The sequence below is a fragment of the Berghia stephanieae genome, chromosome 13 (assembly GCF_034508935.2).
Source record: "Berghia stephanieae isolate SIO BIC M18660-M18661 chromosome 13, UCSD_Bste_1.3, whole genome shotgun sequence".
Lineage (NCBI taxonomy): Eukaryota > Metazoa > Mollusca > Gastropoda > Nudibranchia > Aeolidiidae > Berghia > Berghia stephanieae.
This window is the reverse complement of record NC_088372.1, coordinates 24,524,489-24,549,909: the sequence shown is the minus strand read 5'-3', so window position 1 is coordinate 24,549,909 and position 25,421 is coordinate 24,524,489. Positions and strand designations below refer to the sequence as shown.

Sequence of the window (25,421 nt, the reverse complement as noted above, 5' to 3'; positions counted from 1 at the left end):
GATGATGATGATGGTGATGATGATAATGGTGATGATGATAATGGTGATGATGATGATGATGATGATGATGATGATGATGATGATGATGAATGGATGATGATGATGATGATGATGATGATGATGATGATGATGATGATGATAGATGATGATGATGATGATGATGATGATGATGATGATGATGATGATGATGATGATGATGATGATGATGATGATGATGATGATGATGATGATGATGATGATGATGATGATGAATAGATTATATTATTGATTGTGGTCCTACGTAGTTGATTGCTGTATGATATTTATAATTTCAACAATAGGGATGATGATGATTACAATTCAAATTAAATATCAATTTGAGATATTCAATCAAAATTAATAACTATGAAAAAAAGAACCATACTGGTATTCACCTTTAAACAGTGGATTTACGGACCAAATAGACAGGGGACCTTTGGCCCCAAACTGTCCAAAGGCACACTCGAAGGCAAACATGGGGATTCCCAGGAAGAGGAGGCAACACACGTAGGGGATGAGGAATGCACCTGAGGATAATAAATAATGATAAATAAAAATAATTGAGCTTTTATATAGCGCATTATCATGCTCAAAGCGCTTTACAAGGGGTCCCTGGGCAACAGCAACATTTAACATGAAGGACATGACGCCTGTTAGGCGATATTACATTTTTTTTTTCGGACAGAAACAACGCTGTTAACGGCCAGGTACTCATTTTACACCTGAGTACGGTGAGAGAATGTGAGTAAAGAGCCTTCTCCAAGGACTCAACTATTCGCCGAGCAAGGCTCGAACCCAGGACCTTCCGATCCGAAAGCGAGTGTCATACCACTAGACCCCATAGCCGTAAGATAGGAGGAACTTGTCTTTACTTTTTAATTTATTGAGGATCTTCTATTCACAATGTATGGCCATTCTCCTAAGAAGGGAGTTGTTTCGATGTCAGCATGCAAATTCTGCTCAGTTGGTAGAGCACTGGCTTCACACGAAAAAGAGAGATTAATGATCGACCCGGCTGCAGTCGAGATTTCTTCTGTTTTTCCTGTCAACTTAGCGGTGATTGGGTAGCTGGGATGTTAGATCTGGCGGAAAGTACTGTGCGATAGACTAGCGTCCTATTCAAAGGATAGCAAGCAATTGATATTGTCTATTTCACGCTATTGATAACGGGATAAACTCCTACTCCCCAGGTCAACACACAACTATGAGTAACATTAAACGTTTTTTTAAAGGTTTTTACGGCGCTTGCAACACATTTAGGTTATATCAGCGCCAGTAAAAAGGAGGAAGGTGAGATAGTAAAAAGTTCTAGAATTACAATTAAAGCACCCAAAAAAAGTAAGACATAGGGAAACTGGGAACAAATAGGGATCAGATGTAGATTCCAAGAGCACAATATCAAAGTACTTAGTTTGAGACCACCTATAAGTCTCATCCGGACACAAGCACAAAATCCAACAAAGAGGAATACACTCAAATGCTTACATTATAAATTCAAAATAACAAATATAATAATACATAACAGAAAGGTGATTTACAAGGAAAAACATATCATCTCCCAAAACAATAACTATGCATTTGACTGTTTCCCTCCCAGCTAGGACTCCGGCCAGGGCCAGGACAAAACCAAGTAATCTCATTCCAAGACAAAGACAGGAAGCATGTTGGAAAACCGATATAAGGGGAAAGAAGACACAGTATGTACCCCCTGCCCACTATGGAAGGTCAGGAACCTCACCCAGTAACATTAAACATTTCTAGTTTGACTGATATGACTTAATAAGAGAACGGATCATTAAAATAGCTGTGTGAAAACAATAAAAAAGAGTGTAATGACGTCATTTTTGTTCTGTCTATACCAACCTCCTCCATTAGTAAAGCACAGATATGGAAATCTCCAGACATTGCCAAGACCTACGGCATATCCAACCAGTGTGAGGATGAACTCCACGTGCTTTCCCCAGACATCTCGGGTTTCCTATATGAAAAATAAAGAGAATCCCAGAGAGATGAACCGTTGCCATCGTTAACTTATAGCCTGACTTCAGCCATCGTTAACTTATAGCCTGACTTCAACCATCGTTAACTTATATCCTGACTTCAACCATCGTTAACTTATAGCCTGACTTCAACCATCGTTAACGTATAGCCTGACTTCAACCATCGTTAACTTATAGCCTGACTTCAACCATGTTAACTTATAGCCCGACTTCAACCATCGTTAACTTATAGCCTGACTTCAACTATCGTTAACTTATAGCCTGACTTCAACCATCGTTAACTTATAGCCTGACTTCAACCATCGTTAACTTATAGCCTGACTTCAACCATCGTTAACTTATAGCCTGACTTCAACCATCGTTAACTTATAGCCTGACTTCAACCATCGTTAACTTATAGCCTGACTTCAACCATCGTTAACGTATAGCCTGACTTCAACCATCGTTAACGTATAGCCTGACTTCAACCATCGTTAACTTATAGCCTGACCGCTCAACTATGCGCCGAGGGAGGCTCAAACCCAAGACCATGCGATCCGAGAACGAGAGTGACGATCTAACATCAAAATTATTGTAGTCATATCTTTTTAAAGTGTCGAAAAAGTATGGACAAAATTGATACTCAGTCCATATTTTTTTGAAACTTTGAAAAACTATTTCTGCAATACGTTAGGAGCTAGATCGTAGCCATTCTCAACTTATAGGCTGACACTGAACAAAAATTGACGTCAAAAGACAAGTCTTTGGTCGCAAAAGAAAACAAATGGTTAGTTGTGTTCAATAAGTCAACCAATGGAATCACTTGTTTCCTTGAGCTCTACTAAAGACAACTCACCAAAACTAAAAAATGACGTCTGAGTCCTAGAAAGTTCTACTGTCTGACTATAATATTTTAACGATGGCTACGACTTGATCGCCAGCTTTTGGTTTATTTTGAAGTAGGTATAGATAGTATGCGCTTGGCTAAGAAGCTCATAACATTGCCATCCGGAAGTAAACGGACCAACACACAAAACTGTGTGTAACCATGAACTTTTATAGTCTGGTTCATACAGTTTAGTGAGTACTACTCATAAATGCGGATAGCAAAAAACAATAACAAAACCATAATGACGTCATCTTCGTTATATCTAAATTATAATTGGGAGAAAGTGATGATAACTCAAACTGGTTTCCTTAGTTTGTCAAAAATAAAGATAAGTATTGAATTGTAAGCTTCAATTTATTAGACAAAGACAGATTTTTATTCACTTTAACCACGCAATTCACCCATGTTTCATTCGTCCTTAGGGTTTCATTCATCGTGTTTTGTTGAAAAAGGGGAAACCCGAACCGTCCACAAAATCTGTCTTCGTCTAATAAATTGAAACTTACAATTCAATACCTATCTTTATTTTTTTTTTCCTTCGAGTTTCAAGCAGCAAAATTTTCATTAGTTTCAACACATTATTTATATTATTATATTTTATTATTATTTTTTATATTAAATATTATTATTATTATTATTATTATTATTATTAAAGTATTTTAGTAGCGAACTTCACAAAAAAAACGATCATTTGCACAGCCTTGTATTATGCTTATCAGTTATCAGTTGGATCGTGTGGCCTTCTAGGTTGTGAGTATTTGTCACAGTGATTTGAGGTAAACGATGAATGGGATTTCAGTGTGACAAGACAAACTGTCATCCGATACGTCCTCATAAATTATGTCAAATATTGGAAGGTTATGTTTGTGATCTGGAAGGACAGTAGTTATTCAAAACCAGTGGGTCCATGCAGCCGGGGCTTAACCCGGTTTCTATAGCGTGAAACGGGCAATAGGTATGGGTTGCTATCGTTTCGATTGGTCTCTAATCTATCGCAAAGTACTTTCCGCCAAATCTAACAGACTCATCTACCCATTCACTTCTGGGTGAACAGGGAGGGTCCAGAAGAAAAAAAATTCGGTTGCACAGGATCGATCTGGTCCTTGCTGAGGAAGGTGTACTTCTACCAACTGAGCTATAGGAAACCCTCAGAAGGATATTAATGTACATCTTATTCAGCTTTTAGTCAACCGATCATCGATCACATGAATCCAGTCTTGTCCAAATATTGGATATTTTTATAGATTATCCTGTTAAGTTGTAAGAACATATCATAAAATTGTTTTATGGGTTTTAATTTAATACGCCTTTCACGATTTATTTTTTAATTGAGCTTTCATATAGGCAATATCACTAAACGTGCTCAAGCCTTACACGCAAAGTCTGGCAACAGCACATTAACATTTAGGACGGGACAGAACGACTTGTTAGGCGATATGTAATTTTTTTGACAGAGAAAAGCTGTAAACGCCATGAGTCGATTTACACTAGTAAGTGAGAGAATGTAAGTAAAGAGTCTTTCCAAGAACCAACATGCGCGATCAAACTCAAACGAGACCCTTCCGATCCGAAAGCAAGCGTCATACTTTAAGAACACATAGCCACACAATAGATCTCGTCTCCGAAGTATTCAATGAAAGAATGAAGATAATCCAACAAACAAATTATGCCTTCTCTCAATAGGAATCACCCATGTTATACAGTCCATGAAGGAATATAGATAACATATCTAACACATGTCTAATGTTAATTGGAATCACCCATGTTATCACAGTGTTATACAGTCCATGAAGGAATATAGATAACATATCTAACACATGTCTAATGTCAATAGGAATCACCCATGTTATCACAGTGTTATACAGTCCATGAAGGAATATAGATAACATATCTAACACATGTCTAATGTCAATAGGAATCACCCATGTTATCACAGTGTTATACAGTCCATGAAGGAATATAGATAACATATCTAACACATGTCTAATGTCAATAGGAATCACCCATGTTATCACAGTGATATACAGTCCATGAAGGAATATAGATAACATATCTAACACATGTCTAATGTCAATAGGAATCACCCATGTTATACAGTCCATGAAGGAATATAGATAACATATCTAACACCTGTCTAATGTCAATAGGAATCACCCATGTTATCACAGTGTTTTGTTTGTTTGTTTGTTTGTTGCTTTAGGTCTCTTCCAACACAATTGAGGTTATATGAGAGACCGCTGAAACAAAAAACAAGCAATCTAACAAAAATAGTACAAATGTAAATCAAAATCATAACCTAAAGATATCATAAGCTAAATTATAAATAACCAAGAACAAACAGGCAGAAGATTTACAGAAAAAAAAAATATCCCCTGTCAAAAATACAATCACAAACCAAAGAAGCAGGATAGGCTAGTTAAGAGAAGAAGAAACGACATCACTATCAGATCGTACACCCATGCGGACATCATAGGTATATGATTCAAGGGTGATGCTCCCATCCAACCACCCGCTTATCACAGTGTTATACAGTCCATGAAGGAATATAGATAACATATCTAACACGACATGTCTAATGTCAATAGGAATCACCCATGTTATCACAGTGATATACAGTCCATGAAGGAATATAGATAACATATCTAACACGACATGTCTAATGTCAATAGGAATCACCCATGTTATCACAGTGATATACAGTCATCTTGGCATTCCATGAAGGAATATAGATAACATATCTAACACGACATGTCTAATGTCAATAGGAATCACCCATGTTATCACAGTGTTATACAGTCCATGAAGAAATATAGATAACATATCTAACACATGTCTAATGTCAACAGGAATCACCCATGTTATACAGTCCATGAAGGAATATAGATAACATATCTAATACATGTCTAATTTCAACATGAATCACCCATGTTGTCACAGTGATATACAGTCATCTAGGCATTCCATGAAGGAATATAGATGAAACATCTAACGAACATCAGATGTCAATAGGAATCACCCATGTTGTCAGTGATATACAGTCATCTGGGCATTCCATGAACGAATATAGATAACACATCTTGTGTTATCCAAAATGAGACAATTGGAGGTTAACAATTTTTCCCAACAAGAAATAAAACGAAAATGCCTGCGGAAGGGCTCGAACCCAGTACTTTCCGAGCCACAGTGTAATGCCTTAACCACTCCGCATCCGTGGTAAAATGTTTCATTATTTTATAAGATTCGCCCTTCCTCACACTTTAGAAAAAAGACAGGTTGTTTCAATGTCGATGTTATTTTTCTAAAGTGTGGGGAAGAATGAAATCTATCAAACGATGTACATAACACATTTGTTTAATAATTGGCAATATGAGGGGCACATTCAGGGGGGTGGGGTGGTCTTAGTCACAAGGACCCACAAGGACTAATAGTTTGACGCCATTTTTTAGGATTTTGCACCGTATTGTGAGTTGTCGTTAGTAGAGCTCAAGGAAACAAGTAATTCAGTTGGTTGAAGTATTGAATACAACTCACGATTTGTTATCTTTTGTGGCCAAAGACTTGTCTTTTGACGTCATTCTTTTTATCAGTGCCGGGCTATACATTAACGATGGCTACGCCCCAACAGGCCTAAGTCTCTCCCCGTTCCACGGTTCCTTTATTTCGATTATTAGCTAATATATTTTATACAATATTAAAATCCTTACCTCTGTCATATTTATAAAATCCAAGCCGTTTTCTAGCGTGAATCAGCAGACTTGGGTCTGAAATGAAAACGATAGATTGGGATTACTCAAAGATACCCCGTGCAGCATTGTAGTCTTATAGATAGTTCGAAGATGACGTCACTCAAGCCTTTGTTATTGTATTTTGCCATCCGCGTTTGTGAGTGATACTCACTAAACTGTATTTCCCCGACTATAAAATTTCATGGTTACACAGTTTTGTGTGTTGGTCCGTTACACTTCCGGATGGCAATGTTATGAGCTTCTTAGCCAAGCGCATACTATCTATAGAAAATACCAAATTAAGAAATTAAAGTAAGATATTACATTAAGAATGTAATGGTAACACGTCTGACCGGTAATCAGAAGGTCTGCGGTTCGATCCCCAGTCGAGGTACACTGCTTTTTTGGGATGTTTTTTTCTTCTATTTTTCTTTCTTGCTTTGTCTGGACCTTTCTTCCACAACTGTTCAGATCTTTAGTCTTATAGAATGACACTCGCATCGGACCTGAAGGTCCCTCGTTCGAGTTTCGATATGGAAGATGTAAAGGTGAGTACCCATGAAACACACACGTTCAGTCATCGCAGTTATTTTTAAAAAATTGAAATCATGTTTGTTGTAAACAGAAATAAATAATATAACAGCTTCGAGAAAAAAAAAATATCAAAACTGAACGTTTTGGGCTCAAAACCCTTCTTTATCTCATAACAAAAAGCAACAATTTTTAAAAATGAGATTTTACATAGCGTAATATCCACTAAATATGCTCAAAGCGCTTTACAAAGGGTCCCTGACCTACAACAACACGTAACATGTAGAACGCGACATGACGCCTGTCAGGCGATATTACAATGGGGTTTGTTTTGTTTGTTTTTTTTGCGACAGAGATGACGCTGTTAACGGTCAGGTACTCATTTTACGCCTGAGTACATTGAGAGAATGTAAGTAAAGAGACTTTTACAAGGACTCAACTATGCGCCGATCCAAAAGCATGTATCATACCACATAGACCACATAACCGCACTAAGGATTTAGGGGTTTTACGGCGCTTGCAACACATTTAGCTCATATCGGCGCCAGTAAAAAAGAAGAAAATTGGATAGTAAAAACATTCTAGATGTACAATTAAAAGGACTTGAGGAATGACTGAGGCAAAGGGAATGGTTCAAATAGGGAACAGATGTAGATTCCAAGAGCACAATATCAGTGTACTTAGTTTGAGATCACCTAAAAGTCTCACCCACACACCAGCACAAGAACCCACTAAGAGGAACACACTCAAGTGATTACAAATCATATGTTAAAAATAAAAAAGTAGCAGTACATAACAGATTAACGAAAGAGTGAAAATGGAGAGGCTTCGTATGGAAAAAAAACCGGTTTTGTTCCGATACAAAGCCTCTCCATTTTCACTCATTCGTTAGTATTTTACGATCAGAAAAGTGAGTGGAGCAGGCACTTATGTTAGTAACAACAAGATATGAAGTGAGTAGAAAAGTGCCAGAAGACAATAGAGAATAAAAAAATTTTCGCGGCGGTGGTGGGGTGTGAACCTGCGACCTTATTGGTACGACAACTCCGCCTGGCAGGTGAGAGCGTGGCTCTACCGTGTGAGCTATCCATCATCATCATCTAGTCAGCTGATCCTGCGTAGGACGTTGCTTCCCGAACTTTCTTGCGAAACAGATTACGGTTTTCCGCCAGTCTACTTGCTTGAGTTGCTGTCATTCCCAGCCATTCACATATATCTTGTTCCTAGCTTCTTGTTGGTCTACCTCTTCCTCTCTTGCCGTCTACCCTTGTCTGCAGAATGTGCTTTTCTAATGATTCGTGGCGAGTCGTGTGGCCAAAATAGTTTAGTTTCAATTTCTTTACAGTTTGAAGAAGAATTGGTGATTTTATTCCGATCCTTCTCAGGACTTCTTTGTTTGTTTGTTTTTCAGTCCATGATATTCTGAGTATTTTTCTGTAGCATGCCATTTCAAAAGCTGTGATCTTTGTGCTCTCTGCTTTGCTGATAGTCCATGCTTCGCATCCATATGTTGCAGTTGGGAAAACAACACTTTTGAGGATTTTGATTTTTGTTTGAATGCACTGCCCTTTCCAGATATTATTCATCTTTTCTAGCTTTGATCTTGCCATTGCTAGTCTCCTCCTGATCTCTGGGGCCGATTTCCCGTTGTACTCAATCCTGGCTCCAAGATATTCAAAATTCTTTACTCTTTCTATTTCTTCTCCATTGATTTTTATGATGGCATCTGTTTTGCATTTGTCAGTATTCATGATTTTGGTCTTCTTTATATTCAGCTTAAGGCCTTTGGTCTCGCTATGTTCCTTTACAAATGTTATTAGATTCTCTAGTCCCCCCGGTGTTGTGGACAATAGTGCAGTGTCGTCTGCGTACCTCAGATCTTTTATGGGTAGACCTTGCATTTTAGGTTCGTTGTAATTACTTCTCCTGACATCGTTTTCCACATCTCGCATTATACCTTCAGTGTAAATGCTGAACAAATGGGGTGATAGAATACATCCCTGTCTTACTCCTTTTGTAACTTTGAACCATTCTGTTGTTCCGCTTTCTAGTTGTACCGCTGATTGTTGGTTCTCATATAGGGATCTTATCAGGTTTCTAATTCTAGGATCAAAGTTCATCTCCAGGAGAGTTTCCCATAGTTTCTCATGATTAACACAATCAAAAGCTTTCGAATAGTCTATAAAACAAGTATGGAGGCCAGAATTTACTTCTCGATGCTTCTGAATAATTTGACGCAAATTGAATATGTGGTCTCTTGTCCCTCTGTTTTTTCTAAAACCTGCCTGGGTGTTACTGACTTCTCTTCCAGTTTACGTTCAATCCTGTTCATGATAATTTTTAGAAGGATTTTGCTTGCATGACTGATGAGTGATATTGTTCGGTAGTTGGAGCATAGTTGTAAGTCTCCTTTCTTAGGCAATGGTATAAAAATTGCTCTCCTCCAATCTGAGGGCCAAATTTCTTTCTCCCAAATTTTCGTACAAAGTCTTAGATATACTTCAACTCCTTCATCTTCGCTTGCTTTTATCATCTCAGCTTGAATGTTGTCACAACCTGGACTTTTCCCATCTTTAAGTGATTTCATTGCCCATTCTATTTCAGATTTTAGAGGTGGTAAGCTAGATTCTTCGTTTTCATTTTGCATGTTGTTTTGCAAAGGTTGGATTTCGTTTATTTGGTCTTCTGTGTACATATCTTCACAATATCTTTTCCACCTATTTGCTATGTCTTCTGCTTCTGTGAGGGTTTACCTTGCTCATCTTTTATCACCCCTATTCGTGATTGAAAACTTTTGTGATGGTTTTTATTTCATCATACATTTCCCTGGTCTTGTTTTCTCTCTGAAGGTCTTCTATTTTTCTGCATTTTCTCATGAGATATTCTTTCTTATCCGTTCTGCACAGCTTTTTCACTTCCTTAGCTATCTCTTTGTATACATTGCTATGAGTGCCATGAGTCGTCTTTGCGTCTTTCCTCTCTTTGATTTTGTTTAGTGTATTTTCACTCATCCATGGTTGTTTTTGCCCCGTTTTTTAGGAAGGTGTTTTTCAGCGGATTCCAAGTATATTTTCCTTGTCTCATTTGCGATCTCATCCGGTTCCTTTTCCTCGATATCTTGAAGTAGCAGTTGGAAACGATTCTTTACTTCAATCGCAAATTCTTCATTGATACTGTCAACTTCGTATCTAATAGGTCTTGTAACTTTTTTCTTCATTTTAAGCTTCAGTTTCAGTTTTGATATCAAAAGTTCGTGGTCTGTGTCACAGTCTGCTTTTGGTTTGGTCGTGACGTCTTGAATTATGGTGTTCCATCTTTTTTCAATCATGATGTAATCAATTTGGTTTTTTGTTCTTCCATCTGGCGATGTCCACGTAAATAGTCTTCTTGGATGTTTTTTGAACATGGTGTTTTTTATTGCAAGTTGATTTGCCAGTGCAAAATCTATGAGTGTCTCGCCTCTTTCGTTTCTTTCCCCTAGTCCAGATATTCCAATGATTCCATCTTCTTCACTGTTCTTTTTTCGTCCTACCTTGGCATTAAAGTCACCAGCGATTATTAATATGTCCTGTTTATCTTTGTTGTCCACTTCCTTTTGTAGGGCATCATAGAAATTCTCTATTGCTTCTTCAGTTGCAGCAGTTGTTGGTGCGTAAACTTGAATAAACGTGATGTTTTTAGCTTGACCTTGGAGTCTAATGCTAACAATGCGATCACTCACTGGTTTGTATCCAATGAGGCTGTTGACTGTTGTTTTTGCGAGATAGATTGCCACACCGCTTTGTCCAGATTTTTCCCTTCCTGAGTAAATTATCCTTCCTCCGCAGCTGGTTGTGAAATGTCCACTTCCAGCCCATCTGTGTTCCGACAGTCCCAGAATGTCTATTTTGTTTTCTTCTGCTTCATTGATGATGGTGTTGAGTTTACCGGCTGCCATACTTCTTATGTTCCAAGTTCCTATGAGGTAGTTCCGCTTTAACCATGTATTCCGGTTCTTTCCCAGGTCTGTACAGTCAGGCGTTATGCCTTCATCAACTAGGCTGGTACTCCCGCCGGCGTCAGGTTCTTCCCCAATACGCTTTGGAGACCAATCTAACTTGGGGTCTCATTACCAGGTCTCATATCCTTATTTGTTTTGCTTTTCTTCATTCGGGTTTCCGTGGCAGGTTTACTCAAGTAGTTTGCCATTGCTTTCTGTGAGAGAGCAGTGTCCTTACAGGACGTGTGTCCCAGCCATTGTATCCATAGGATATCCTCTGCCTAGCACATTGAAGAAGAGACCAGTTCTGAAGCTCCTTCAGCTGCTCTCCATCCTCATCCATCGCCTGCCTGGCGCGACTTCACGTAACCCTGTTCGGGGGGCATTGCGGGTACTCGGTCTTGCCCAAGGACCTCCCGCAGGCTAGTGGAGGGAAGGAGACGCCTTACTCCTCCTATTGACAGATCTCAATCTGCCCCACTACCCAATAGCCAATATTCTCAACACAAACATATAACATAGAAACGATTGAGACATTGAGTATGCTCCGGTATATGTGCGAGCGAGCCAGCGGTCTCCAGAAGTGGGTGAGAGATAGAGCTCTAGAAATATGACTTGGTTTTGATACGAATATTTTTGTGTTCGTGGATAGCTCACACGGTAGAGCCACGCTCTCACCTGCCAGGCGGAGTTGTCGTACCAATAAGGTCGCAGGTTCAAACCCCACCACCGCCGCGAAAATTTTTTTATTCTCTATTGTCTTCTGGCACTTTTCTACTCACTTCGTATTTTACGATCACCGGCTTCAGGCAGCCAAAACGTTCTACCGTTTTCTACAGTACATAACAGAGAGATGTACGGATGATGATCAGAGAGAAAGATCATCTCCCAAAACTATAACTATACATTCGATTGTTTCCCTCCCAGCCAAGGTCTCTGCAGGACAAAACTAAGTAATCTCATTCCAAGACAAAGACAGAAAGCACTTGCAAAACAGGTATAGGTAGGGGTAAAGAAGACACAGCAAGTACCTTCCTGCAGCCAAGGTCTCTGGTCAGAGTCAGGACAGAAAAAAACAAGTAATCTCATTCCAAGACAAAGACAGAAAGAAATTGGAAAACGGGTATAGGAGTATAGAAGGCATAGCAAGTACCTCCCTGCCCACTGTGGGGGGTCGGGAACCCCACTCAGTTAACAGCCTTGATTCCCTCTGTCGAAAACCAAATGCATTATCGCCTGACAGGCCTCATATCTCGTCCTATATTAGGGACAGCGTGGCTCAGCGGTACGGTCTTTGCTTCGTAACCGAAAGGTACCGAGTTCGATCACACGCCGCTGCGCTGTGTGGCCTTGAGCAAGTCACCTCGCCTTAGCTAACTTTGCGGCGCTGCTCTGCGGTTGACGCCTGGGTTATTCCAGTCTTCCCTTGGAATAGACCTTAAAGACAAATTTCCCCATGAGATAAATAAAAGGAAATTTATTTATTTTATTTATTTTATTTTATATGTTGATTGTTTCTGCTTATTTTTTTAACCCAACAATAAAGCGTTTTAATGCTCTATACAAAAGCCCAAATGTTTTTTAAAAAGTAAATATCAGAACGTGACGGTTTAAAACAGTGATCCTCATATCACATTTTGACGTTAAATAAAAGCCACAGTTTAAGCCACATGGATGACAGAATCAGTCGGATGTTGAAAAGGTTTGAACTGAGATATTGCCAAGTCTAGTGAGAAGGTCAATTTTTTAAATCAACAATTAGTTTTTGTCATAAATGATTAAATCAACCCTTTGTCTACATCTTCGGGAAATATCAAAGCTTAATTTCACTTCTAAATAGTCTTTACAGCTAGTCAAGTTGAAAAATTATGAACTTTGAGAAAAGTTGCTGAATACCTTTCTGACATCTGACCATAGCTTCATGAAAAATCACCCGATTTACTTCAAATAAAGATTAAAATGCTCAGGAGAGCACATTCTTTCAGTAAATGAAAATCCAACATTTTCACTTTCCAACTGATTATGTCATTAACTGACACTGATTCCTATTCTAACACAAGTCACAACAGGTAAACGTCATACCTATGATATCCGTATGAGCCAAGCTAGGAAATACCACCATATAGTCAGATATATAATTTATACCTACTGGTTGAAGAAGGACCAAAACAACAGCACGTTATCAGTTCAACTCCTACACTTATCGGGATTATATTTGTTATCTTTTTTAAAGCCATTCCTTACGCGACTCTTGTGTGTTTGATTGGACAAAATAAAGGACCAGAACTTAGACTCTTTATAACACTCAAGTTTTGAGTGCAACTAAAAAAAAAATTTAATCGATATATGCGACATCAGTCTTGTAAATGGAGGAGGAGGAGGAGGAGGAGGAGGAGGAGGAGGAGGCGGAGGAGAAGAAGAAGATGCTGTTTTGTTGTTTTTGGGGGTCTTGCGGCGCTTGCAACTCATTAAGGTCATATCGGTGCCAGTAAAAAGGAAGAAAATGGGAAAGTAAAAAGTTCTAGAATTACAATTAAAGCGCCCAAGAAAAAGTAAGGAAAGTGGAATTGGTTGAAATAGGAAATAGATGTAGATTCCAAGAGCACACTATCGGTATACTTAGTTTGAGATCACCTAAAACTCTCCATCCAGACACAAGCACAGGTCCCAACTAAGATGGATATACTCAAATGTTTACATATCATACATTACATGCAAACAAAACAATACAATGCATTACAGAGAAAAGATTTACAAGGAAAAAAATATCATCTCCCACAACTCTAACGATACATTTGACTGATTCCTTCCCATCCAGGGTGTCCGACCAGAGCCAGGACAAAACCAAGTAACCTCATTCCAAGATAAATATAGAAAGTTAGTTGGAAAACAGATGTAAGGGGATAGAAGACACAGTAAGTATCCCTGTGTCCACTCTGTGACGAAAGGAACCCCACCTAAGACTTAACAATTCGAGAAATGTCGGGCGTTTAATTTAGAGCAGCCTAATAAATTAAGCCAATCTTGGTTTTTGTTTTCGTGCGACCTTATAAAATGTTAAAACAGTTTAATCAAGCAAACCTTTATCAGCTTACTCGTCAATCATGGAAGAAAATACAGTGAGGCGATAAAGCTCGGTGGGTGACAACGGATTTATCTTAACCAAGGCTTCGACTGTCTTCAATCAACAGCATGATAAGAAAATAAGGAAAAAAGGGAAGGGCTGATAACTAATTTCTCATATTAGCGGGTCTGATAGCCGAACGTAATTGTGGGCTTGTTTTAATAATAATAATAATAATAATAATAATAATAATAATAATAATAATAATAATAATATGATGAAATATGATGAATAATAATATGATATATATGATAATATGATTATGAATATAATAATAATAATAACAATAAAAATACATGGCATTTATATCGCGTATTTTCATAACCTTGTGAAGCTCAATGCACATTACAAATAAATATATAAAATATATATCTATAAAACGTATACCACAATAACATCAATAGCAGCAGTACATGTAATATCACATCAATATCATAAAAATGTAACGGTAAAATGTAATGCTTTAACAATTTAAAGCTATATGTGATTTTGATTCTCTTATCCTTCTGGACATTGCGTTAGTTCGAGCGTATTTCCATTACAACAATGAGACCATAACAATTTTCAACTAAGTACACAATGACTTACACGAATAGATTAACATATCTTTTACATTTGATAAGCCATGCATAGATAGATCGTATTTGTCTGGCTGTTTGTAAACATTCCCAGGGGTACAAGTTTTCTCCTGAATAAAGATTCATTTTGTGCCTATCTATCTATCTATCTATCTATCTATCTATCTATCTATCTATCTATCTATCTATCTATCTATATTTCTATCTATCTATATATATTTTCCTATTGGCTGGAGGACGTTGTGCGCATTTTATTTAACCACATAGCATCAATACATTTGATGTGTCTCATATGGACAGAAATGTCTACACATCTTATACCGCTGTGTATTTATTTATGGAGCTGTCCGTGTGCCATCTCAAAGACTTGACTTACGAGTAATGAAATACAGAATAGTATGCGTCTTACAGCTTATCACTTAACAAAGCAGATACGATGCACTTTAACATGCCTCGGACAGTTCAGTTGGTAGAGCATTCGCGTTGCACACAAAGGATGTGAGGTGATCCCTGGTGAGTTCGAAATTGTTTTCTCACCCACTGTCCATCTAGCTGAGACTGGTTCTGATAGATCATAGAAGAAAAAGAAAGAGGAGGAGGAGGAGGAGGAGGAGGAGGAGGAGGAGGAGGAGGAGGAGGAGGAGGAGAAGTAGTAGTAGTAGTAGAAGAAGAAGAAGAAGAAGAAGAAGAAGAAGAAGAAGAGAAGAAGAAAGAAGAAGAAGAAGAAGAAGAAGAAGAGAAGAAGAAGAAGAAGAAAGAAAGAAGAAGAAGAGAAAAGAAGAAGAAGAAGAAGAAGAAGAAGAAGAAGAAGAAGAAGAAAGAAGAAGAAGAAGAAGAAGAAGAAGAAGAAGAAGAAGGAAGAAAAGAAGAAGAAGAAGAAGAAGAAGAAGAAGAAAAGAAGAAGAGAAAAAAAAGAAGAAGAAGAAGAAGAAGAAGAAAGAGAGAAGAAGAAGAAAAAAAGAAGAGAAGAAGAGAAGAAGAAGAAGAAGAAGAAGAAGAAGAAGAAGAAGAAGAAGAAGAAGAAGAAGAAGAAGGAAGAAGAAGAAGAAGAAGAAGAAGAAGAAGAAGAGAAGAAGAAGAAGAAGAAGAAGAAGAAGAAGAAGAAGAAGAAGAAGAAGAAGAAGAAGAAGAAGAAGAAGAAGAAGAAGAAGAGAAGAAGAAGAAGAAGAAGAAGAAGAAGAAGAAGAAGAAGAAGAAGAGAAGAAGAAGAAGAAGAAGAAGAAGAAGAAGAAGAAGAAAAAGGGAAGAAGAAGAAGAAGAAGAAGAAGAAGAAGAAGAAGAAGAAGAGAAGAAGAAAGAAGAAGAAGAAGAAGAAGAAGAAGAAGAAGAAGAAGAAGAAGAAGAAGAAAGAAGAAGAAGAAGAAGAAGAAGAAGAGAAGAAGAAGAAGAAGAGAAGAAGAAGAAGAAGAAGAAGAAGAAGAAGAAGAAGAAGAAGAAGAAGAAGAAGAAGAAGAAGAACTGAGAAGATAAGCAATAAAAAAAAATAATAAAATATAGATTAAAAAAGATACCACAATAACATCAATAGCAGCAGACAGTAATACACAAAATCAAAAAAATGTAAGGAAAAGAATGCTAAGAACAATTAAAGCTATAGGAATTTTGATCTTATCCTCTGAAGCGTAAGTTGAGCGATTAAATAAAAGAAGAGACATAACAAGTTAATAAGTACACAAGAACTTAGAAGAGATAAAATACTTACATTTGATAAGAAGAAGATAGACGTATATGTGACAGGCGTTGTAAACAATAGAGGTAAATATACATGAAGAATAAAAGATCATTAAGATGCAAGCTATCATCTATCATCATATCTAATATCTACTAATGATCTACTATCACTATCATAATGCATGATCTATAGCTAATATATATATTTAATTGGCTGGAGACGTTGCGAATTTAAACATAGCAAATAGCATTTGATGGTCACATAGGAAGAAGTCACACATCTTATACGCTGTGATTATTAGAGCTCCGTGTCCACCAAAGACTGGACTTACGAGTAATGAAATACAGAATAGAGCGTAAAAGCTATCATGAACAAAGCAGATACGATGCACAAATGCTGGAAGTCAGTTGGTAGAAGAGAGGTGAAAGAGAAGGAGGGAGGTGACTAGGTGAGAGAGAAGAGAGGAAATTGTTTGACGCCACTAGATTAGGAGACGGTTCAAGAAAAGAAGAGAAGAAGAGAAGGAGAAGAGGGAGAGAGGAGAAGAGAAGGAGAGGAGAGGAGGAAGGAGAAGAAGGAGAAGAGAAGAAGAGAAGAAGAAGAAGAAGAAGAAGAAGAAGAAAGAAGAAGAAGAAGAAGAAGAAGAAGAAGAAGAGAAGAAAGAAGAAGAAGAAGAGAAGGAGAAGAGAGAAGAAGAAGAAGAAGAAGAAGAAGAAGAAGAAGAAAAAGCTGAGTGATCTTAATAGAGAAAATAAACCTCAAAGGCTTTAACAATGGATCCTGAAAACTGCAACAGGGCTAACAAGGAACGAGACTAACACCATTTAAGGCATATTTAATATTTCTTCGACAGAGGCCTATGTTCTCATTTTAATCTTGTTGGAAATGGTAAGGCCTTTTCGACCACTAGGCACCGAGGAAGGTAACAGCCTTCTTCCGATCCATGGAGCGAGGTTACTCAACCTACTACTGCCATAATACCAAGAATGAAGCACCTATCACAACCAATAGCTGCCATAAATAGGAAGAAAAAATTAGCATAATTGACATATGATAGGAAAGAATAAAGGGGGAGTAAATTGGATATACTAGAAGATAGAGAGAGAAGGGAGGGGAGAAGAGAAGAGAGAGGAGAGAGAGAGAGAGAGAGAGCAGAGAAGAGGAGGGGACAGAGGAGGGAGGAGAGAGAGAAGAGAGAAGAGGAAGGAAGCAAGGAAAGAGAGGAGAGAGAAAGAAGAGAAAAGAAAGAAAGAAAAAGAGAGAGAGAAGAAGAGAGGAGAAGAAGAGAGAGAGAGAGAGAGAGAGGAATGCTAAGCAGAGAAATGTATTGTACCATACACAATAATTAAAAAGACACCATATTAATACTCTTTTTTCCTACTATTGCAGTATACGACCAACAGACGAAAAAGAGGAAGGGAAGATGATTGATAGATTGCTGGAAACATTTATTATTTAACTTGACTGACGTGTATACATGTTTCCAGGTCTGACAATCCAAAATTATTATGGGCTTATTGTTGTGATGCATATACTCTCGAACCAAGGCTGCATAATTTTGTTCATTACAACAATTTTAAATCAAGCCCATAATTCCTTTCGATTATCAGACCTGCAAATATGTAACCGCTGAACTTGACCACTGTTGTTGCTTTTATTATCATTATTATAATTTTATTGTTATTATTATCATTATTATTATCATCATCATCATAATTATTATTATTATTATTATTATTATTATTATTATTATTATTATATTATTATTATTATATTATTATTATTATTATTATAATATATATTATTATTATTTTTGTTTTGTTTATAAATTATACATCATTTATTATCATATCATTTTCGTCTCGTGTATAATATATTATCATATCATCATCATCATCATCGCTATCGTCATCATAATATTATCATCATCATCTCATCATCATAACATTATCGTCATCATAATCTTATTATCATCATCTCATCGTCATCATTATCATCATATCGTCATCATAATATTATCAATCGTCATATTAGCATATTGATTCGTATCATCTAATTAATATCAAATTATAATATTGGATGACGTTTTGATTCGGACAATTGTTTACATTGACATTAATTTACATGTCAAGCACGATGATGAAACGGACAATGTGATGAGATGACGATGACTTGACGATGATCCACAGCATACGATGATGAGCGACATGACGATGATGATGCGACGGCGAATGACGATGATAGGAGGCATGACGATGTGACGACGATGGATGGCGACGCAATGACAGATGAAGCGTGTCGATGCTACTGCATGACACCATACAAAAGATCTTCCAACAAGCAAATGACCCCTGTCCAGTGTCACCTTACATGCACCCAGTCAACCGTGTCGTTCAGGGGGGGGGGGAAGGGGTTGTTGTCGGAGACACCAAAAAACACGACATGATAGCCGTTATTTTTTACCTGCCGTACTAGTTGTGGAAGTTACTGTCGATGCCGCCATCTCTTGCAGGTGAGGACACATTCTAAATGAAAATAATTTCATTGTGTTTATTTATTAACCGTAACCCATCGAGTAAACTCGGTGGTTTCATATTCTTTGTGATGCATATAAATCAAATAACGAAATGTTCCCTCTTTACATCCAAGATCTAACTTCTGCCTATAAACCAGTGAGGGCTTTGAAATATGCTGACTCTTTATTGTTTAACGTAAGAAAATTTTCAAACAAATTTAACAGTAAAGCTTTCTGTATCAGTTCCCCTAGGTTGCGGAATAGCATAAGTTTTTAAACTAGAGAGATCTTAAAATGAATCTGAAAACGGAACTTTTTATCCCGTGCCTTTTAGTCCGTTGTGTATTTTAATTTGTGCATTTATTAACTTAATTTTTGGGGTTTGTGGTTGTTTGTTTTGTTTTTTTGTGTTTTTTTTTTTTGGGGGGGGGGTTGTTTTTTTTTTTTTTTTTTTGTTTGTTTTTTTTTTTCATAGCACCCTGAGCACCTTTGAGTGAAAGTCTTCGCTTTGTAAATGCTTCATTATTATCAAAATCCTTATAATAGCGGGGTGATTCAGAGTATTTGAATAATTTTTTTAAAATAAAAGGTTGGAGGTTAAATTGTTTCGTTCAGGCCAGATTAAATTCTAAAAAATCTAAAAATACAACATATTGTTATATAAAAATATCTTTTACAGATTGTTATTTGATTAACTTGCAAACTTTTAGAAAATTATGGGTAATTCTAATATTAGGTGACCCAAATGATTATTTATAAATTCTGCTAGGGCATGGTGATCGGTCCTTTGATGTTGGGAATTGTCATGTGACCGCCCTGTTGCCAGATCCACTTTGACGCATCTAGATACTTATTTACCATACTGTTTGGATCGGTGATGGCTTAAATTATTCGTTTCAATCTATGTTGACTTCCACATAGAGAGGTGCAATAATCAAAATAGTTGAATGCCTGTTAGTCATAGCCATTATTTCCACCCAAATATTGTGGAACTTCCAAGACTAGTCATACATTTAAGAAAGAAAAATATATTGTTTCATTGATTTTCATGACATATAATTTAATGAATCTCCTAATGCATATTCCTTTACATGGAGAGGATATCAAAATTGTAACAACGTTGCTTTCGATCACTACTGTATATCTTTCTTCGAATGATCCCAAACTGCAATGGAATATTTGAAGGCTGGTTTTCCAAAACTCGCTAAGTCGATTTGTCTACTTTTAGAGATTTTCCATACATGAGATAAATTGAAACGTATCTTTTATTTTAAGCAAAAAATGGACAAAGACTTCCCCTAGATTTGTGTGAATTTGAAGTTTGAATATGATTTAAAAATAGACCTAATGAGAAATTTTTGTGGAAATAATCCTCAATATCTCAAATGGGAAAAAAAGGAGTTAGGGAGTATTGGAAAACCACTTTTTATTCAATTACATCACGGAACTTCCATTTTGAGAGTGTTTGTCAAGATTTGAGTAATTCTAATTTGGCCAATATTTATAGTTTCTGGCCAAATTATTTTTTAAAACGTGATTTTTCGGAGTACGACAGTTTTGCACTTATCGGATAAATAGCAAAAGTTAAATGGAATGGAAGCTTCGATTTAATTAACGGATAATAATATTGACGTTTCGAGTATCCCCTTTGTTAACAAATGAAAATGAATGAAGCATTGAAGAAGGAAGAGCTTTCGGGCCAAACTGTTAAATACACACGTGTTTTTACAAAGTAAAACGCTATGGGATCTTGTACATACATAGCACACAACACAACACGATACGGACAAATTAATGTCTTGTTTTTGACATCGCTTTCACGTTCATCTCTTAAGACAAGGGGGGATAAGCATGCGTCTCTTAATGAACACAACGAAGTACAAATGGCGCTATAACTGCTGCGAGGACGTAGGTGAACAGTTCAACCACTTTGGACATGTATTAACCTATGGGCGGCGATGTGGGTTTTTTTTGGTATGACACTCGTTTTTGGATCGGAAGGTCCTGGGTTTGAGCCGAGCGAGGCTCATAGTTGGTCAGCTTACTCAGGTGTAAAATGAGTAGTAAACTAATAAATAGAGGTGCCTAAATGAGTCAATAAAATGGAGATAAAGATAAAGGGAGTAAATCTGACTCATGAATGAACAACAAACGACGTTTCGGCCTTTGGCCTTTTTCAAGTAAACACAGAATACATATATATTTATATTAGATTGTCATAATAATATAGGCGAAAATTTGTAAATGTGTGTGTGTGTGTAGTGTGTGTGTGTGTGTGTGTGTGTGTGTGTGCAATGTTTGTTTTTTGTTGTTCATTCATGCATCAGATTTACTCCCTTATCTTTATCTCCATGTAAAATGAGTACCTGACTGTTAACACCTTTATCTCTATCGGAAAAAAGTAATATCGCCTAACAGGCATCTCTCGTTCTACGTGTTACCTGTTGTTGTTGGTCAGGGACCCTTTGTAAAGCGCTTTGAGCACGTTTAGTAGATATGGCCCTGTATAAAAGATGATATTTGTATTAGGCTATGCCATACGGTAGATATTATTTGGTAACATAATTTGACACAGCATCATTTTTCATATCATAACACTTGGCACGTATGCCTTCATGTGTCAGTGCATGACATAATCAGTCGGAAGGTGAAAATGTTGGATTTGCATTGTCTAATAGAATATGCTCCCCAGAGCCTTTTAATCTTTATTTGAAGTAAATCGGGTGATTTTTTATGAAGTTCTGGTCAGATGTATTGGACAGGTATCCAACAACTTTTCTCAAATTTCACACTTTTTCAACTTGACTAGCTAGCTGTAAAAATATCTAGAAGTGAAATTAAGCTTTGATGTTTCCCGAAGATGTACAAAAAGGGTTGATTTAATCATTTATGACCAAAAAAAAATTGATAAAAATTGACTCTCTAACTAAACTTGGCAATATCTCAGTTCAAACCTTTTCACCATCCGGTTGATCATGTCATTCACTCTAACAAAATACCCCCCCCCCCCCCTCCCAATGCCTCGCCTCAAAATCTTTGATTTCAATCCAGATGAAAACAATATCCTCCCTTCAACGGAACAATGACGATTATATATCAGTACAGAGTGGCCACTACTTCATTGGGCGGTTTCCTCAAACTACTCAGGGCATGGAGAGGTAGTGTCTACAAACTGCTGTACAAAGAGCTGGTGATTTTCCTAGTGTTGTATGGAACCATCAGTGGTGTGTATCGCCTTGGATTGAGTGGGCATCGGAAAAGGTGAGGATATCTAATCTTACAGGGCATCTCTCACTCTCTCGCTCACTCTTGCTCACTCACTCTCTCTCTCTCTCTCTCTCTCTCTCTCTCCACTCTCTCGCTCTCTCTCTCACTCTCACTCCACTCTCTCTCTCTCCACTCTATCTCTCTCTCTCACTCCACTCTCTCTCTCTCTCCACTCTCTATCTCTCTCTCTCACTCTCACTCCACTCTCTCTCCACTCTCTATCTCTCTCTCTCTCTCTCTCTCTCTCTCTCTCTCTCTCTCTCTCTCTACTCTACTCTCTCCTATTCTCTCTCAATCTCTTTCACTCTCACTCTCACTCTCTCTCTTTCACTCTCACTCTCACTCTCTCTCTTTCACTCACTCTCTCTCACTCTCCCTCTCTTATGTCTAACCTTCTACTCTTCCAGTTCCAAACTCATTGGAAGTGTGAGTGTTAGAATCACTTATAATAAATAGGTTACATCTTGAATTACAAGTTGACATAGCTATTTTAACAGCAGGATAGGGTGAACAGGTAGATTCTTAAGATTACGGACGTAAAAAGAGCGAGGATGGGTGATATTTGTTGACGAACCGCTGACAGGGAATGAGATTAGCGGAAGAGTAGCGTCTCTTGATTGGACGTCACCCATAGTCTGTGACGTCACCGGCGAAGTTATTAGAGAGAGAACGCCATGTTGGTTGTGCGCATGCGTCTCTCGTCCTCGTTTCCGATGAAAGCGGCTTGAGACACTTCAAAACCAAATTGACGTTCTCTATGTTAGGTGACGTCCAATCAAGGGACGCTACTCTTCCGCTAATCTCATTCCCTATACAGAAAATAAAGAGACATCACTCTAAAACCAGAAGAGGAACGCAAGGTTCGTATCCAGTCCTCCGGAAGAATGGTTTTACACTTCTAGTATTAACATATGGCAGCAGCTTCTAATGGTGATCGGCCCAATCAGCAAATTATTTACCGTACGTGTGCACCGTCGCAAACCCGCCCGGAAGCGTCGTCACAACACATCGTTCAGATGATCTGCGGTTTCGGGTTCGTTCTCACATCGGATGCATGTTGGACAGGTACTCGTAGTAGTAGTATCGTTCGGCTACACTTCTATGTTCAAGGTATCGATCCAGGTTTGGAAGTCATCATCACATTTAATGGTTTCAAATCCCCCTTCCAGTTTTGTCTCTGAGCAATCTAGTACGAGGTGGTTTGCATCTTGTGGTGCTTGGTTGCACTTTGGGCATGTTGGTGATTCTTGGAGCCCCCATGTGTGCATGTTGGCAGCTGTTCTTGTATGTTTTAAGTTGGACAGGTGGAAAGTCCCCACTGATTAAGCGATTAAGGCTACATATTCTCCGCACAGGAAGTCTCTAGTCAGTCTTCAAATTCATCACCGCAGTTAGGGCAGCCTCGAAATCTCCCGCCAATCTCGTCACAGGACAGTGTAGGATTATATGTTCTGCTGTCTTCGGCGTTAATTGACATGTGAGGACAGTCGACTGAATCCCTCAGACCCAAACAACACATTGTTGCAGCAGTCCTACCATGGCCTGTCAGTAATCGGTTTGACGTGACCCACTATTTTCGACTGCCATTCATGAAGCCCGGCGTAAGTTCTGTTGGGAGCTCTGTCCTCATGGCAATGGAACTCATTTTTTGATATCACGCTAGTATTGCCTATTGTGACCTATTGTCTGAGAACGATATTCCATCGGACGGTGTGGATCAGACCCCAGTCAGTGAATTACGGCATGAAATAAAACCTTCAAGAATGTCTGGGATTTTGGGGTTTTTGTTTGTGTGTTTGTTTGTTTGTTTGTGGTTTTTTTGTTGTTTTTTTTTTTTTTGTTGTTTTTTTTTTTGTTAGTTTTTTTTTTTTTTTTTTTGGGGGGGGGGGGTTTAAAAATTGTTTTTGTTTTGTTTTGTTTGGGATGTTTTTTTTTTTTTTGTTTCTTGGGGGGGGGGGGGGATTTTTATTGATTTTTGTGTTGTATTGTTGTTTTTTTTTTTTATTTTATGTGTATTTCTATTGAATTAAACTCTTACAATAACCATTACTGCTTCTTCACGATGTGCACCCATTTGTAGGTCTGATAGCCCAATTCATTATGGGCTCATTTTTGTAATGGAAATCTCAACAACAACAAAAAAAAAAGAAAAAAAGTGACGCAAAATATTGTCCATTGCAAAAACAATGTTAAACTATGCCCATAAATTTGGGTTTGGATATATAGATAGTATGCAGATGACGTCACTAAGGCCTTTGTTATTGTTTTTGCCATCCGCGTTTGTGAGTTGTTCTCACTAAACTGTATTAACCAGACTATAAAGTTCATGGTTACACAGAGTTTGTGTGTTGGTCCGTTATACTTCCGGATGGCAATGTTGTGAACTCCTTGGCCAAGCGCATTCTATCTATATCATATTGGTGGGTACTTGCATGTATACCAAGGATTACTATACTATAGTTGTAGTTGTCCTTGATGTATATATACATTAATTAATTGTTTATTTACAAGGTTTCCCTATCCAACAGCAACAAATAACATGTAGGACGTGACATAACGTGAATTAGACGATATTTCAATATTTACTACAGTGACAATGCTCTTAACAGCCATGCACTATTTTTACAACTGAGTGGTGAGAGAATACGAGTAAAGAGCCTTATCCAAGGACTCAACCATTTGCCGTTTCGAATTAAATTCTGTTTAATGATAAGTAGAATTGAAGGCCATATTAATGGGATGTGTTTGGATAAAATACTCACCAATTGTTCCTGCTTTGTAAATCGTCCCATCACATCAAACATTGCGGAGCCTGTAACGTTAAAATAAACTAGGTTTATTGTAAATTGATTTACGAAATACACTGTAATTCAAAACTAATTTCCCTTAGAACGTTCGAGAGTGCTGTGACTAAGATGCATCAAGCACCTCCATTTCATCTGTTTTCGTAAATTAAATTGAAGCTTACATTCAATTTCACATTGTTATATATTTTTTCGAGCTTCGAGTAGCACTATTTACATTACCCAGCAACACACTGTAAATCAAAACTAATTTCCCTTAGAATGTTCGAGAGTGTTGTGACCCAGATGCACCAAGTCACCTCAGCAATACCCTTATCCTTTGTCCTGGGGTTCTACGTCA

General features: G+C 37.7%; 2 protein-coding genes and 1 long non-coding RNA gene across 5 annotated transcripts in view; 1 reads left to right on the top strand and 2 right to left on the bottom strand.

The window, feature by feature from the left end:
• LOC144959037 (sodium- and chloride-dependent glycine transporter 1-like) overlaps nt 1–13,326 on the bottom strand; it is a 33,165-nt gene extending 19,839 nt beyond the window's left edge. The window contains exons 1-4 of one of the 2 annotated variants that reach the window (XM_078891373.1): nt 13,204–13,326; nt 6,591–6,647; nt 1,882–1,996; nt 414–545 (exon numbers count right to left, since the gene is read on the bottom strand). In XM_078891373.1, the coding sequence (XP_078747499.1) occupies nt 414–545; nt 1,882–1,996; nt 6,591–6,599 (256 nt within the window). In that variant the 5' untranslated portion in view covers nt 6,600–6,647; nt 13,204–13,326. Of the gene's footprint in view, nt 1–413; nt 546–1,881; nt 1,997–6,590; nt 6,648–13,017 lie in introns of both variants that reach the window. The other variant, XM_078891374.1, reaches the window with a different exon arrangement.
• Nucleotides 13,327–18,947: 5,621 nt separating this feature from the next.
• The window catches only part of LOC144959032 (bestrophin-4-like), a 30,628-nt gene continuing 24,154 nt past the window's right edge, over nt 18,948–25,421 (top strand). For both annotated transcript variants that reach the window (XM_078891370.1, XM_078891371.1), the window contains exons 1-3: nt 18,948–19,007; nt 22,062–22,271; nt 25,342–25,421. The exon at nt 25,342–25,421 is cut by the window's right edge and continues 55 nt beyond it. In XM_078891370.1, the coding sequence (XP_078747496.1) occupies nt 22,093–22,271; nt 25,342–25,421 (259 nt within the window). In that variant the 5' untranslated portion in view covers nt 18,948–19,007; nt 22,062–22,092. The remainder of the gene's footprint in view (nt 19,008–22,061; nt 22,272–25,341) is intronic.
• The window catches only part of LOC144959036 (uncharacterized), a 12,647-nt gene continuing 6,184 nt past the window's right edge, over nt 18,959–25,421 (bottom strand). The window contains exons 2-3 of the long non-coding RNA XR_013642557.1: nt 25,040–25,089; nt 18,959–19,020 (exon numbers count right to left, since the gene is read on the bottom strand). This is a non-coding gene — a long non-coding RNA (uncharacterized LOC144959036). The remainder of the gene's footprint in view (nt 19,021–25,039; nt 25,090–25,421) is intronic.